This window comes from Crassostrea angulata, chromosome 1, assembly GCF_025612915.1.
Source record: "Crassostrea angulata isolate pt1a10 chromosome 1, ASM2561291v2, whole genome shotgun sequence".
Taxonomy (NCBI): Eukaryota; Metazoa; Mollusca; class Bivalvia; order Ostreida; family Ostreidae; genus Magallana; species Magallana angulata.
Genome location: NC_069111.1, coordinates 38,801,588 through 38,819,284, shown reverse-complemented (window position 1 = coordinate 38,819,284; position 17,697 = coordinate 38,801,588). Strand labels below are relative to the sequence as shown.

Here is a 17,697-nt window from a genome sequence, read left to right as displayed (position 1 = left end):
TGGTTCGTGGGGACGTTATTTTGTTGGTTGCAAAATCAGGATAATTTTAATAAATATAGAACATATGACTGTATATAAGTTCGTGGGATGTAAATTCGTGGGCAAGGTTACCCAGGAAAGCCACGAACATTGATCCCCCACGAAAAATTATGATTCCCCAGTAATATTTCTTTTTACTATACCGGTAGTTTTTCGATGAGTGCACGATGATATTTAAGCATTGAATCTAGATCTAGAGATTTGATAACTTACATGAGAATTTTATTTTTCATTCTGTAATTTGATGAATTTACTTTTGGTATACTAAGAAATTAATCAATTGAATTCATTCTACTGTAAAAATATGTTTATATCAAGAAATATTTATCAGCGTAAGTATATATAATATCAGGTGGTGTTTGTTTGATTTCCTTATTTTGATGTCTTATTTTTTTTCATCTTAAAATAATAATTATATCAGTATTCATTCAAAAATCTAGGGCAGAACAAAATAGACCCGGCCTCGTTAAGAGGAGTTGCGCTTACAAAAAAACAAAAAACAGGACCGACTGACTGACTGACTCAGACCAGTTAAACACATTATGGGATATAATAAAGAGGTAGTTTACTATATAGTAAATGACCAATCTTTGTCTGTGATAAAACTTAAAAAGTTAAATCTTGTTTTTAAGTTGTATTTCATATATTCATCATTGACACGTGCACATTGCTTATAATTGGCATGTTCAAAACATTGATCAAGTAGTTGCTTTGCACTACCCGGTAATACACAGTCTACAATGCTTGAAAATTCAGAATGTGTCAAATAACGTATACTTTTGTGGAACAAGCGGAGTCTGCATGATTAAAATAATAAATTTAATATGAAAATGTATGTAATAAGACATCATTCCTTGACTTTTGTGGGTTTGATCATTAAACAGTCAGCACGTGATCAAATCTATCATAAAGCCCATTGGACTCTGTCGGATTTGATCACGTGCCCGACTATTGATTTTACCATGAAAGCTCAAGAAGTATTCTTTAATCCTCAATTAATAAAATTGAGTTCATAATTCTAGTGGAACTATGAGAGTTGATTTTTTATGAAACACGATGCTATAAGGCGTACACAACACAAACGTGCTGTTAAAGTTGATTGATCGTTTAAGGTACCTCACTACACCTACACCTAAACTTTTTAAGACACTCGACACAAGATGGCGATTTAAATGTTTTGTTGAACTGCTTATATCGTTCGGTTGGGTTGTGTATCGTCGTAGCTCAATGGTTAGATAAGTGGGTTTCTGAACCGCAGATCATGAGTTCGAATCTCCCTGGAGCTTTTGTTCATGTTAACTGACTTAAATTTTTGAAAATGTAATTTTTAATTCAAAATTGCACATTTTTGCCTATTAGACTTAAATACTTCTTATCTATTATGATACATGTATCTATCATAATCAAGTAATTTTCTGCTGATTTGAGAAAAAAACGATATGACTTGTTAATTTTTTTTTGTATCATTGTACACTTGATCATATATACTTCTACATTTTATGTTACTAGATCTTATATACAGAAATGACTGTATCGTCCAGATCCACTCGCTAACGACCAGAAATGGGTTCAAGGCGATCCTTATCAAATCGTGGTTTCATTTGGACAAGTATGGGAGTAACACAAGTTTTGATATGCTTTTTTATAGGTATGTGTTCTGATTATACTGTTGATTCCTAATTAAACGCGAAGAATTAATTTCAGCGTAAAAAAATCGCGAGAAGCAACTATCGCTGATTTTAAAATCTCGTTTTTATTTATTTATTTTTTTTTTTGTAGACATTTTTGAACTATAGGGAACTAGATCAAAGAATTGTTGATCGCGATTTTATATTTATCGCGATTTGATACAAAACACAGGAATCACGAAATTAAGTACTCGCGTAAACTAAGGAATTTACAGTATTTACTGTTCTAGAATTTTTTCAAATTTTTTTCGTTATCTCCTTTTCTGGTAAAGTTTATTTTTTAAAAATGTCAAATAAACCTACCTTGCACAGTTGCACTGAAGGTTATGCCCTTGTCACGACTGTCTGTTATCATTAATGGACCTCACTTTGTTCTAGATCATTTCTTGTATAATAATCATTATTATTTGCACTTTACGCATATGGTTGATTGAAACATAAATTATTGCACCTGTTTAACCTCAACGTTATCTGAGAAGCTTTCACCATTTGTCTGATATAAATCCGCTTGTCAGTTAAAATATATTTTATTTGTAATTTTGTATATTGTTTTGTATAAATTACCATCCCGAAATAATCCCCTACCCCCCCCCCCCCCCACACACACACACACATGCACGAATACACCTTTCCCACTCTTTAGATGTTCAAAACTGTTCAAATGTTCAAACATTACAGCAAAAACTTGAGAAAAAAAAAAATCTTACATTATCAACAGTTTGGTACTATAAAATCGTCCAAGACAAATATGAATTAAACTCTCATTTCATATCAAGAAGTAAGTGCACTTTCTATGAATATGACAATACATTATGACTGATATGAGCTGCATCTGTTAGTTCTCATCACTCTCATGACTGATAACTTGAGAAATCGTTTTCAAATTGTGTTATCTGCAATTTTTTTACAAGAGGTAAGGACATGTTCTGTTGAAATACCCCAAATGCTTGGTCTCCGTCTGACCCCTATATTGTTCTGTTTCAGTGACCACCTTGGTTTCCCTACCCGTGACTAGTTACACACACGATCTTTACCGTCGGAGGCCTCATCATGGATGTAAGCACTAAGAATTTGATTCTTTTTTTCCTATAGAATACAGCTTTTTACATTGTACATAGTACATTATTATACATGTACTTTCATGTTAAATACTGAAATCTGATTGTTTTAGACGCAGTTGATAATCCGTTCTATTACCCTATGCATTAGCAACCCACTTGGAAACGGGTAACACTATATAAATAGTGCCTGTTTGGGAGGGTAACAGTTGAAATTGACACCCCGAGGAAACCATTGTCAACTGATGCGAAGCCGAGGTTGACAATGGTTTTCGAGGAGTGTCAATTTCAACTGTTATCCTCCCAAACAGGCACTATTTATTTTATTATACTGAATGTCTTAACTTTAGAGAATTTTTATATTGCTTTTATATAGAAATGACGTGAATTCTACGGCGAACCGTACGCGCATAATTTACGCGCATGTAACAATTCGTTGTGTTACCCGTTGCTAAGTGTGTTGCTAACGCTGAGGGTAATAGAACGGATTATCAACTGCGTCTAAACCAATCAAATTTCAGTATTTAACATGAAAGTATAATAAAACGAATGGTTACATGCGCGTACATTATGCGCGTACGGTTCGCCGAGGAATTAACTTCATTTCTATATATTTACATCTACAAAGTTTAATTTCCTCGATTTCTTACGGAAGGTTATATTTAATTCATAGCTCTATAAAAACAGTCAGACTAAAATCTACACGCCCCGTTTATCGATTGGTTGAAATCTACAGCGGCTGAAAGTGACAGGACTGAAATTGACACGCCCTGTTTATCGATTGGTCTGAACCTACAACGACCTAAGTAAAATCACGGATTGCATGAAATAATCGTGATGATGCCAGACTCAAAGTCTCACAGGAGACGATTTGGCTGTTTATTTTAGCTAACGTTCATGTGTATATTAACAGTAATTTAGTGAATTTTACTAGCTTTTCATAATCAATTTATTAATTAATTAAAGAAAGATGTTAATATAAACAATAAAATGCTTTCTTTGATGATTCAAGCAGGTTATGAAGGTAGCGATCATTGCAGGAAAAATTTACATAACCCGCTAACGCTGGTTATGTATTTTTCCTGCAATGTCGCAACCTTCATATCCCGAATGAAACACCATAGAAAGCATTTTATTGTTTACATAAAAGCTGTAAAATTTTCTCTAAAATTACGACATTCAGTATAAGAAAATAAATAGTGCCTGTTTGGGGGGGGGGGGGTAGCTGTTGAAATTGACACCCCCGAAAACCATTGTCAACCTCTGCTTCGCGTCGGTTGACAATGGTTTCCTCGGGGTGTCAATTTCGACTGTTACCCTCTCAAACAGGCACTATTTATATAATATAATGTCAGATGAGTTAGGTATTTTTTGTTATTTGTTTCTGTAAACAATCCTTTCATTCAAATTAAATATGATAACAGAATCTTATTGCTTAATAAATGAACTTGTCGTTAATAACTAGCTGCAATAGGTTGTCCTGCAGTTTGTTAATAGATACATATTGTAACTGAATAACTGTACAGAATCCAAGTGCATGGTTGTGATGGTCCGAGGGTCTCCTGTAACTAAATTAATTACAACAAATTCTAAATGTGTAGGAATTAAATTTTCTTGACAAACACCAACTGTAAGTATTCTAAAATACCTTTCTCATTTAAAATTATCTTCGAATTCAGGCGATTGTTCTCATTCCTGTCCCGCGCGATTTACCTGTCCCGGCGAGGGGTGTAATTGTGTGCCGAACTCGTACTGTGATGACGTCAATTTGTTCTGTGATCAAATGCATTGTGACGTAGGTCAAGTCGGAACCTGTATATCAAACAAGTGCACATGCGTACAGAAAGATTACTGTAAGTATATAAACCTACATGTATATAAATAGTAATTGACGAGTTATGCAAAGTACCATGCGGAGTGCCTACGAATTTCAAGGCAAAAATATTTTCTTAGACTAGCTTTCATGGCAAAGGCTTTTTTTTTGATTTGCTTATTTAATGTAGCCGAATGTTAAATGTTTTATGCCATTCTGTCCTTAGAGAGGAAAACTAAAATCTTCAAGAAATATCAAGAAAATTGAAAGCAGAAACATGTATATATTTGCTATATATGTAATATGTATACACGTAGAGATTTTATTAAATTTTCAATAGCATTGGGGGCGAAGGCTTGTTCAGACCCAAACATGGTGCTAAGTCACGTCAATTTGATCTACTAACACAGAATACAAGGATAAAGATAAAGTTATGAAGTTATAAAGGCAGATTTTATTGTGGATATGGCAAACCGTGAGAGTCAAACACAAATACATGTTCTAGGCTAATCCAAATTTTTAAAAACATTAGTAACAGTGTATGGGTTTCGAAATTTACAGAATAATTGATTTTTTTGTTTGTGTGTATCGTAACCTCTCGGCTATTTCTTTTGAAGGGATATCATTTTACTACTTAAATTATTCTTGTTGAAATAATTTTTTGGGGTGGTAGAGGGTCTAATAATAATCCAGTATTTGGGTGTCTGTAATTTGTTATATTTTAGGCAACAACTGTTACGCCGCATGCAGAGGCCACCCATTTACCTGTGGGGCTCATAACCACTGTCACTGTCACAATCCGGACACATGTGACTCCCATAGTGGACCCGTGTGTTTGTCCAGTGAATGCGGCGGAACTAGGAAGTGCGTGGAATCCAAATGTCACTGCGAGTATCACTGTTCTGGTGTTGACGACTGTCGAAACTTTCCGTGCAAGTTCGGTACTCCAGAATGTGCTGATAAAATGTGTTCGTGCAACGACCCTTGTAAGTGGTTCTCATTTCACAACATGAAGTCTTTATGTATATATAAGATTTTCAAGCACAGAGACAGACAGTCGCCAAGGAAAATAGAATATCCTTGGTGGTTAAAAGCCTCTTGAAGAAACAATCCAAATTAATTAATGATAATCCAGAAAAGTTAACCTGACTTATTAGCTCACCTGAGCCCAAAGCTGAATTACGTGATCATATTTTTTTGTCAAAGTTTGTCTGTTGTCTGTCGTTGGTGGTATCGTAAACTTTTTATAAATTTTCACATCTTCTCCAGAACTCCTAGGCCACCTTCATCACACAATTGAGCTTTATTGTTAAAGTTGACCGTGTCTGTCGTCGTCGCCGTTTGTCAATTTATGCACCTTAAAATCTAAATTTAATTTTCCAGGTATTTTTGTATTTGATTTCATTATTTCATAATCATAAAGATGCTTTGATTTTTGACCCTTTTTGTCTGGATGAGTAACGTTGCCCCTGGGCATTTTGTCTAGAATTTTCACTGTACATCTTTTTTAAGCCCAAATAAAGTTTGTTTCTTGCATTTTGCACCTTAATGTTCATTCTTCTATTGGTCAATTGGATGACTTTATTTGAATGTAATAACAGGTCACAAATGCGCATCGGAATGTCACGACAAATATACATGCGTCGAGGGCCATCACCATCACGTGACTTGCACGTGTCACAGCAATACTTACTGTGACCACAATGTTCACTGTACAGAAAAATGTCCTTATGGTGGACAAAATCTTTGTCTAGGAAACACATGCACCTGCCATTGTCAACACGATTCTGAATGTAATGGGTGTCCCGACATAGGTGTTTGTCATCAAAACCAATGCCGGTGCACAGGTAAGGCTATATTCTTTATGCATGAAAATCTTTAAAAGATACATGTTTGTAAATTTCTGAAGATATGGTTCGAAAATTTTTAAATAATTTCCATGGCAATTAAGTTTGTATCTTTAAGCCTATGAAGAAGAGTTTTATATCCAGATTGTGTGGAATCATTAGAATTCGTTGTGGCTCATGCAATTTTCTTGTTATTCGTAAGTAGCCCTCACCCACGAATTTACATCCTCAACGAAAACAATTTTGAAAGAGTTAGCTCTCTCACTAAAACTGAAAATCTATGCACCCACGAAATTACAGCCCCACAATAAGCAAAAAACCCACAATCCACGAAAATTGACCCCCACAAATTTAAATGATTCCACAGTATACGCCAATTTTCAAAATTTTAGAGCTATAAAATATAAATTTATATTGTCTATTCAATAGTTTTGGATTGAAAAAAAAATACTTCTCCTTTTTTATCGGAATAAACCATAGCAGCAAATAGAAACTTATTGTATTTTAAATAAATAAAATTGAAATAGCAATAAAGAAAATTTGCACAATTTCTTTACCTATAAAATGCTATTGGTTTCAGCAATAATAAAGCGTTGTCTTAAGACATTAAGGATTCAACATGCATGCTATTCCAATGCACACAATATGTAGAAGTTTGGTCTGCATTCTCAGTACGCAAAAATATTGAGATAATCGGGGAGGGGGGGGGGGTTTGTATCAACATTGTATAATATAAATATGTGAGCAGAATTAATATATGATGGGTGACGCAAAATGCCTTCTCAAAAGCAGTTATACAATTTTATAAGAAATTTTCATAATTGTTTAAGATTCAGTGTAATGAGTGAGGACAAACAGATTAAAGTTTCTGTGATGTTGACCATGTTAGTATGTGATTGTGATCCTCGTTTTGATTTTTTGTAGTTTCAACTACGACCACCACAACAACGACAACTACAAGTAAGCCACGCTATCTTACTTATTACTTCTATAAGGAATAAGGAATCATTCTTTGAGTATTATGAGGTGATAATTTTGGTCGGGGCGTGATCAAATCCAATAAAGCCCAAAGGGCTTTATGATAGATTTGATCACGCCCCGACCGAATTTATCACCTCATCATATTCAAAGAATGATTCCTTATAACTTATGTTTATATAATTTTAAACCATCGTACGATTGTATATTAAATATAAATAAGTAAACCCCGCTGGCGCCTCAATTTGCCTTTATGAGTTATATAGTACAAAATCGATACGTAGTGTTATCACAGGCAAAGACACTGGAAAATATAAATATTATCATATAATGTACTAACTGTTTCATTATTTTTCATCGTGGGTCTAATGTTAACTTATAATGCAAAAAGTTAAGGTTTTTTTTATATGTAGTTAAATAAACTTTAAATATAATCTGATCGAATTTAGTTTATTTAATGGTTATGTTCAGGCACGTAGTACCCCCTGCCCCCCCCCCCCCCCTTACGTGCCTGATGTTCATAAGGATCGGATGCCATACCCTAATCAATTTTATAATGGTCGAAGCTTAAGATAGTATGAAATTCTTAGACTTGCACGGGCTGAGCACAGATTTCAAGTAGTTGTAGTAAATATGACAACCCTCACATTATAGAAGATTTGGATCTTTAGCATGCTTATCAATAATTATAATAACATACGAACTTTAAATTTACTAACTGTTCATCAATGACTAATAAATTGGTTCACAGAGAGATGTATATATATCAATGCTTAAATGATTTCTCTGGTGTATGTTTTATACGGAAAATGTGTACATGTAACAATTTTTGAAGAAAAATATTTCACAACCCGCATGAAACAACAAAGAAAGCATTAAAGCATCTGTGTTGCTATATTAAAATAATAGAATCGAATTTTTGGGCTTTAATACCGAGAAATCGGAAGAGTATGTCTTCTGTTTTATATATTTCAAACATCATTGGTACTTGAAGATTACCAATTTTTTTTTATTTTTTCTTAATCAAGCTTCGCTTATTTATAAACAACGAAAACTTCTTTTCAAAATCCGGAAATCATCTGGATTTTTTGGATTTTACAAACTTGCGCATGCGCATTACATTCACGAAAAATCACGGGATGCTCTTTAGTTTATGTTTCCACAATATCACATTTGCATGGATGAACTCAGGAACGATATAATAACAAATATGTGTAAATTTTCATTGAAATTTTGTAATATTCTGTTCATCAAAGGAAATACGGGAGATAACTCTAACTCAGTGCATTTTGTATGAAAAATCCCGAGAGTTTCGAATGTCAACATGGTGTGTAAATTCGAAGCGAGTAAAAAACATCGGTGAGAAAGTGTTGAATTCTTCATTAATATGAATTAAATTTTTAGATGAAAGGTATTTACAGCCTCAAAATGGTTTGTAATGAACAATCTGACTTGTTATTTCCAATGCATTAATTTTCTCTAAAATCGTGTCTGAGCGATTCTGCAATTTTTTGCTGGGTATATGGGAGGCATTTTAACTCTGGTGAAGACCTGTCCCGAGACACAGTTAGATTATTCTAACTAAGCAGAGTGTAGAGGCTTAAAACTTTGTTGTGTAAATGTCAACAATACGATGTGTCGATGTATCTATTTCGTAAATGTCCGATAACACATGCAATGTCAACCCGTACACGCACGAGTCTTGTTATATTATTAAATGTTAGGCTCATTTAACAGTCATATTAATATCTCACTTTGGACCTCTCTTAAAAATGAGTAAAGTAATTATACAAGTAGATTATTCTTGTTATTGATTATAGCAGATTGTTTACACTGAAAGAAGCGCCGATTATTCCAAAAATTAAAATTACATCAACTATTCGAAAGTCTGACGCCAGTTCTTGCATTTGGTGTTTAAAATGAATAAAAAACAACAAACCTTATAGACATAGAATAAATTATATATAAGACAATCAGAATTATATATAAGACAATCAATTGTTGTGAGAGTGACGTTAACCAGTACACAATCCATCAATCACTTCTAGCTACCACACCCCGTCCAACCACCACCGCCACCACCGCCCCCGCTACCACCACCACCACAACAGCAGCAACAACAACAACAGCCCCACAAAGTAAACAAAATACACGTACTATTCATTGAATCAATATTTCAATATATTGTGAAAAGATCGTGATAAGAAAATACTTAAATAAACTTACCAAGTATATTGGTAGGGCTTTTGTCTCTATAATTATGGTACCTTTGCTCTTTTAACTTTCAGCTTCAACACCAAGCGGCGTAGGTAAATACAAAATGTTATGTTAAATTGCTTTGTTTTGAAATATGATATAGGCTACATGTACTAAAGTAAAGATAATAGCTTTCCTAAGGAGATGGGGTATTTTTTACCCTTGTGTGTCTGTATGTCCTTAACGAATTTTCATCGGAGTTTTCTCAGCAACTTCTGTTTGCAGATAATTGAAATTTAGCACACTCTTTCACTCTTTCTTATTGCATGTCATATAATGAGATATTTTGTATGAATCTGACACCAACTCCCTGTTATCCGTAACAAATTTTCGTCGCATTGCATGTTGGGATTCATTTTTGTAACAATACGATTTATTTGTGCGTCTTTTCATACTTAAACTATACTCTGTCCTGAGTTTTTGCTTCCACCACTTTTTGCTTGATAATCATAAATACCTTTGTGCTCAAACTACGTTCATCCACTAATATGAAAAATGTCCAGATTATCTGTTTTGAAACGCCACCTCTACCGCTCCAGGTTTCAATACACATCCCAAAATAGAAAGTCTACGGGTATTTTGCATTGCATCAGCCATGATGAAACCCGGATGATAACGTTGAAAAATTGCGCGAGGTGTCCCGAGTACTTCCGAATAGAGAAAAGATGTAAATATTTATATCATTTCTTTCACATGTATGTGTATTTTTATTAAAATTCAAGAAAAAGTGATGGAAGCAATATCTTGGGACAGACTATAAAGTGTTTATTAATAAAATTCACATGATCTATATAAGGAATAAGGAATCATTCTTTGAGTATTATGAGGTGATAATTTTGGTCGGGGCGTGATCAAATCCAATAAAGCCCGAAGGGCTTTATGATAGATTTGATCACGCCCCGACCGAAATTATCACCTCATAATATTCAAAGAATGATTCCTTATTACTTATATTTATATTATTTTAGGCCATCGTACGATTAAATATTTAAATATAAATAAACAAAACCCGCTGGCGCCTCAATTTAGCGTCATTTGTATTATGAGTTATATAGTACAAAATCGATACATAGTGTTACACTGGATAATGTAAATATACCTTAATACTAGCAGCTGCAGAACGTATTATTTCATTGATATAAAAATTAAACTAGCTGACTTTTTTCTCGTGTGAACGGTAGTTTTTTGGACTGATATTGGGGGCTACTTGTATTTACAGCTTGTACAACGACCAGCGATTGCAAGAACTCAAATTACACTGTAAGCTGGAATCCGTTCGAGTTTGTTATATGCGAGAACCCAATATGGCGTACTTGCACGGCTGGATATTGTGTGTGCGACAAAACTTTGGTAACTTATAGTTATACATAGTCTCGGTGAAACCCTCAGTTTATGTCAAAATCAATTTTGCCTGAAAATGAAAGAATCATTTGTATAATATTTCTAAATATGGATGTATTGTACATGTACGATGTATATAATTTTAGACAACCGCAGAAGTAGACACAGGCAACTCTTTGACTTCTCCATCAGTTAGCTCGCAAGGTAAACGTTTAATTCATTTGATAATTGATAACAAAACTTCTATTGTCCAGGAATTAAACCAAACAATAAAAGGAGAGGTAGATTATGAATATGTTGTGTTACAGCGCTGCAAGTTTAGGACAAATTGGACACAATTAGACGATATACATGTATGCATGCAATGTACATTGTACCTTATATAAATATCTTTATTAACACTTAAATTTAAAACCTCTTAAATTAAAAGTTTACCATAGTATTTGGTCATCAAAACATATCTGACCAAAAGGTAGCCGCAGGTCTGTAGCTCCCAGTCTGAAAAAAATCGGATGTACTAACAGGTCGTGCGACAATGTCGTCCATCTGACTTTCTACAGACCGGAAACTACGGTAGCCAGCCAAACAGTGTTTTAAAGAACTTCTTTTCATATGGTAAAAATTTAGCAAAAAAAAAACCCCCAAAAAACAGATATAAGCCCATTAGTTCATCATATAGTTACAGGCCACAAGCTACGTATTTTTTCTGTTATACGTTCTAAAATTTGGTTTAAATCGTAAATTTTTCATTTGAGTAATTGGCATACAGTTATATTTTTTATTTAAATAATTTCATTCGAGGAATTGTCATATACACATCCCTTAAATCATAAATATACAAATCATACATGGGTGAACTGTCCTACATATTTAACTTATGAATATACAATACATACAGGTGTGAACTGCCCTACATATTTAACTTATGAATATACAATACATACAGGTGTGAACTGCCCTACATATTCAACTTATGAATATACAATACATACAGGTGTGAACTGCAGTACATATTTAACTTATGAATATACAATACATACAGGTGTGAACTGCCCTACCTGTGATTCGACTGGGGCCTGTACATGGAGCAGGTGTCCCGAATCGGAAGTCTGTATGTTACGTTCTCCCAATGGAAAACTGACGACCCACTGTAGTATTGTAAGTTCATGATGCAGCTTAGTCAGGCTATTGATTTTATTATTCTTAATTACCTTTGAAATTGAGCCATTTTGAACACGCTTAAACACTTATGGCATTGCTGGAAGGTCGATCAACAGAATTATTATTTTAAAGTTTTTTATTTTTAATAAACTAATGAAACTGTTTTCTTTCACAGAAAGCTGACTGTGTCCTAATCCAAGGACTTCTTACTAGTGAGAATATCCAATGTTGCGAAGACGCGGGTTGTGTCAATGGCTATTTTGGAGGTTAAACGTATACAATCACCTTATTTGTTTTGTCACCAGAAAAGGAATAAAAAAAATCTAAATTGTAGCTGATTGTTATAATTTTATATCTATGTATATTCTATGTTTATATGCAGAAATGTTTTGTCTTTCATATTTTTGCCTCCAAACACATTATCAATTAAAGGAAATTCAACATAAATGTACAGAGAAATAAACCACTGTGCCTAACAAGAATTTTTAAAAAAATTGAAAATTGGATGTCCTGCATGGTTTTCATTGATCTCTATTGGAGCATGCAATCTCGTGGGTTGTTTTACACCATTACATATAAACCTTACAATACATGGGGACATTACCACGTTGATAAAAAAAAAACCCGCTTCAAGTGTTTTTATGTAACACGTGCAAACAATATCTGATCTCGCTCAATTTTTAATGAAAAACTCAGCTCTACTGCAATACTTTTTTAAAAAAAAAAAGGGGGGGGGTACCAAAACATCTAGACACAAAAAAAATACAGAGGGGGCTCAGAGACGAATATATATAGTTACTTTGTCAAACCTTAACACCTTGTAAAGGATTGTCTTTTTGTTAGAATGTACATATCTGCGTTAAGAGATTATTATTTCATAGTTTTCAGTCACAAAAAAAATCACAGTTACGAAATCTCTCTCTCTCTCTCTCTCTCTCTCTCTCTCTCTCTCTCTCTCTCTCTCTCTCTCTCTCTCTCTCTGGAGTTGTAATGCCCTGAGTTCTACTCACGTTTTCGCTCACTCACTGTCACTGTCGAGGTCCGTCGACAGAAATGCAGACATGGTGACCACTCCAGGTAAGTCACAAACTTTTCAAGTTAAAAATTTCAGTGCTGTTTATAATTAAAGCAACCATGCAAGATGCTGCTAGATGCATTTTCGTATACACCTGTCCTACTTTTAAGATATAACTAGACTTCTACCCATGCGTGCATAAGACAGTATTCTTCTGATTTATCTGTATTAAACCCCAGAAATTCGAGTCTATTTTTTAAATATAGTAATATAGATTTATATCCATGTGCATCCCGTGTACTAGTGAAAATAGGATTAACCATGTTTTGCTAATACATGTATAATCGATATCTTTACAAAAGTTTTTTGCATTTTTATATCAATACCTTCAGTATTTATGGGAAACACTATACATGCACAATCATGTACACCTTATTGAGTCTAAACTTAATTCTATGTAACTGAACATGACTATATACTAGACAAAAGTATATTTGTGTGAAATATCTTGTTACCTATGTGTACTACGTTTATGTTTGGATAATATTCTACCCTAGATATTTAGTTTATTCGTTGCATATAGTAAATACATGTATGTGTGTGGCACAAAGTGCACAATGGTAAAGTTGGAGTTTCACAATTTAATAATTAATTCCTATTAAATTAATACGAAGATCGACACGGATGTTTAATTTAGCATGATATAGGCGCATGTACCCATTAAAAGACCAGAAATACAACGAACCGGAAATCAAAAAGTAAATTAATTATAATATGTTTACTACGATTTCAGCTGGAATCTTACTAAAGCTTGGGGCTAGACTTGTTTGCATCTCTAGTTGCTTTCATGTTTCTTTAGTGATTTTTCTTGCACATTTTACAGTGTTTCAGAAATTTTAATTTCTGCTCTATACAATCTAAAAAAAAATTCTCATAACAATGTTTGGCATCATTTGATTATCAAACATAATCTAGGCTGGGACCCGATCTATGCAGAATTTTGCAGACACGTATAGCAGGCAGGCGGCATGCAGGCAGCAACATACTTTTTCCGGCAACAATTTTCTTAAATTTACATACAGACAAATGAATTTAAGAGGACTACCCCATTTTTTGGCTGTACGTTAACAATTATTATAGGGAAATTAACAAAATTAACCTTACATGTGTAAGTAAGAAGTTTCGGTACTTCGGTACCCTTCCCCCACGTAATATATATGATTTTAAAAATTGGCGAAAAGTTTTTTGCTCGTCAAGATTTTGGATAAGTCCCCCCCCCCCCCCCCCAAAAACACACACACTTTCAAATTATGCTACATGACTGTTTTGTCACCTGTATTCAGATTGGATGGATCCTTCAAAATTAAATGTTCTTTATCTAAATTTGAGTAAAAGTCTGTTGTGAGAAATAGTGAGGGGTCAGACCCCCTCCCTCCTCCCGACCCTCCCCGATGCTACGTGCCTGAAATACAAGTTGCATATATATATACAAACTTTTGCACTATTCAAAATGTGAATTTTCTACGTATGTTCATATGTTGTGTCTTCTGAACAGGGTGTATAGTAGTAAAGTTGATGCTGATTCTCTCAATATGGGTGCACGGTCACGTGACTACAGAGACTTCTCCAAAAGATCTCCCGACGATCTACATCGACACTCTCGGAATCAACATTACAGGAAACGCCAAAGAGGATCAAAAGGCCATCGAGAAAACACTCAGAGGTATTATCCAAACCGTTTCTTAGATTATTAAATTAAAATGGACAGAATGGTTATATCCTAATTATATCTAAAAAAAAAAAAAATTCCACCAGATAATATCTTTTAATATCCAGAAGATTGATAAGACTATTTTATAAAGACTTAAATTTCACAACAAAACATGTACTCCGCGTACTAGTAACTATATAAAATTTGGTGCATTTTTTACAGAACTGAATATGACCTTGGCGGAACTTTTGGCTTTACTCCCAGACATCGACAAGTGGACCTCGCTGAACAATACGCTGATTTCCTCCACGAAAGCAGACGAGTCCAACGATGGCGCCGTGGTCGGCTGGGGTGTCATCATCCCGGTCTTGTTGATTGTGATGTTCCTCGTCACCGTCACGGGCTGTTTACTCTGGCACACATGGATTAACCGTAGACAAGCCTCTGAACCCACGGATCAAACTCCAGATGCTAGTAAGACTATCAGCCGGTTCAGGAGAAGCACCAAGAACACATCGGACTACGTACGCGGATCCACCAGATCTACCACTCCTCTTCGATCGAGCATCGGAGACAATGTTCACGTGACTGCGCTTCAGAACCAGGGCTCTGACAAGTTCACATTTGTGTGGGACAAGGATAACTGGAGACTGTGCCCGCAAGGCGATTCTCGAGTTCAAAGGTCGGACTTAAACAACAACAGCACTGCGCTTCGCCAAAATTTGTCGCCCATAGAGGAAACAGAAACTTCCATTGCCAACGTTTCCAGGTCATACAACCTCAGTGCGCAACCTCCCTACTCGCCTTATCACTTGACGTACATCCATGCACCGCCGCCATCTTATGAGGAGTCGGAGGTCAGTTCCACGGGGAAACCTGCTCCAATGCATTCCTTACAAACCACAAACACAACACAGAGTGAGGAGTCATGGAGCGTCTGTGCTAAACACAAAAGGTCCCTTACCATGAGTTCCCCGTTCTACCCACATTACAACACTCCAACAACAGAGTGCGAGCTGGAAGAACCGTCGAACATGAAATTCAACTCAGCCACAACCACGACTCTATCACACAACACCAGCTACCCTTCTTCGCCCATGTCCTCATCTGCTGGTAGTCTTACTGCATCCAACATTGACACTGGCCCTGAAGCCTCGATGATGATTTCGTATCAAGAACCAACATGTCCCCCATCTTCTTTGCAAAGCGATTTTGCTCCATCCACCAACCAAACCTCAGAAAGAACCAGTCAGAATGGAAGTGACCTTAGTGGAGGTGTTCCTAGTCTTCCAAGCAGTATTTTACATTACCATCAACGAATGGCTGGCGACACTAGTCTGAAACCTTTTGGAAAAACTCCCAACTTCTCTCCTCACGCTTTTCAGGGAAGTGCCGGTAGCAGTCTGATATCTGCCGATACACACTACGAAGACAATACGTCTTTGTTGCCAAACGTGGGAAGCAGCAATACATCTGAAAACCCGACTGGATCTATTCTTTTCAGTACAAACCCTTCTCTCCATCCTTCGCTACCTCTTTCTCACTCCGTGTTGCCATCATTGCAAAACTCTATGGATCCTTCTATCCAGTTCGCCACCTCATTCAATCCATCAGTTCAGTACTTTAACACTCTAAATCCATCGCTTCGCTATGCCAACTTTGCGACCAGTCAAAACATAAGTGCCGAGGATTTGTCCAAAATGGTGGATGACATGTCTTCCATTCGCCCTCTCTCTGTTCACGGAGACACGATGAACCAGGGCTCCATCGTGCACAGCGTCATTGGGTACGACGGTATCGTAGGACAGAGCTACGTGGCGGATCTTTGCGCACCTCAGTCCGGCAGTGAAGCCGATAACAACTTCCACCAAAGCATCACCGAGCTCTTCAAGAGCTGGAGCGTCACCGCCGAACTGGATTACAGCTCTCTAAGTTCACAAACCCCCTCACAGCGTGCGGATCCAACAACCGCTTTTGATAATACGGAACGCAGCTCTTGTGTTGCTTCACAAAAAGCCACTGAGACGTCATCTATATGGGAGCAAAGATCGAACGGCCAAAACCAGGGAGGCGACAACAATCCAGAAGATTTCAGAAGACCACACGTGCAGTTGGATCAACTACCTGTTCCTGGCCGGCGAGTGAAATTTGATGTTCCTATTCTCGTGAACAAGACTTACTGGGTCTAAAATATAATACACGGACTTGACTTTCTTCAGATGCATGTACATTTGATTAGACATTGATCACTTTATCATCATTTTGATTAATTACAAAAAACAACAAACAATTTACGATGGTTGACAAATTACTTATCAACATCAACAACCTAATATATACAATGTGCTATACGTGCTTTTTTATTAGTTTACATATTTGGGGGAGTGTTTTATTTCCCCGTTATACAAGTGCTTTTCTGTCAGTTAATTTTCACTGCACATGCTTTTGTACTTTAATCTGTATACCTTTTCAGCATTTTCCATTAAAAAATTGTTATAATTAAAAGCGAAAGTGTTCTTGGCAGTTAATGCGAAATAATTAACTAGGGTTTTTTAAGTTATTCATATAATGGCTATTTCACCGGGATCTGAAAAAGGAAATGTAATTTATACTAACGTTATAAAATTAAGGCATTTAATTATGTCTACCATTCTATGATTATTTGTTAGAACTATGGTGGTACAGGTGATTAAAAGTGATTATCACTTTAATTTCTTAAAATTGGAAATAAATATTAAATTTAAGAAAATGAAAATTAAAAAAAACCCGTAAAATACGAAGACTAAAAAA

The 17,697-nt window shown here is 35.5% G+C and overlaps 2 protein-coding genes across 2 annotated transcripts; both read left to right on the top strand.

Moving 5' to 3' along the window:
* The first annotated feature begins 1,564 nt into the window (after positions 1 to 1,564).
* Positions 1,565 to 12,514, top strand: LOC128188450 (integumentary mucin C.1-like). The gene is made up of 12 exons (XM_052859515.1): positions 1,565 to 1,687; positions 2,712 to 2,783; positions 4,465 to 4,638; positions 5,324 to 5,584; positions 6,200 to 6,445; positions 7,370 to 7,405; positions 9,472 to 9,561; positions 9,712 to 9,732; positions 10,899 to 11,029; positions 11,167 to 11,224; positions 12,063 to 12,178; positions 12,357 to 12,514. Exons 1-12 carry the CDS (start codon positions 1,603 to 1,605, stop codon positions 12,450 to 12,452), a joined length of 1,386 nt encoding a protein of 461 aa, XP_052715475.1. The 5' UTR covers positions 1,565 to 1,602; the 3' UTR covers positions 12,453 to 12,514.
* Positions 12,515 to 13,182: 668 nt separating this feature from the next.
* On the top strand, positions 13,183 to 17,176 carry LOC128158499 (uncharacterized). Its single transcript, XM_052821402.1, has 3 exons — positions 13,183 to 13,258; positions 14,752 to 14,919; positions 15,130 to 17,176. Exons 1-3 carry the CDS (start codon positions 13,243 to 13,245, stop codon positions 17,094 to 17,096), a joined length of 2,151 nt encoding a protein of 716 aa, XP_052677362.1. The 5' UTR covers positions 13,183 to 13,242; the 3' UTR covers positions 17,097 to 17,176.
* Positions 17,177 to 17,697: the final 521 nt, after the last annotated feature.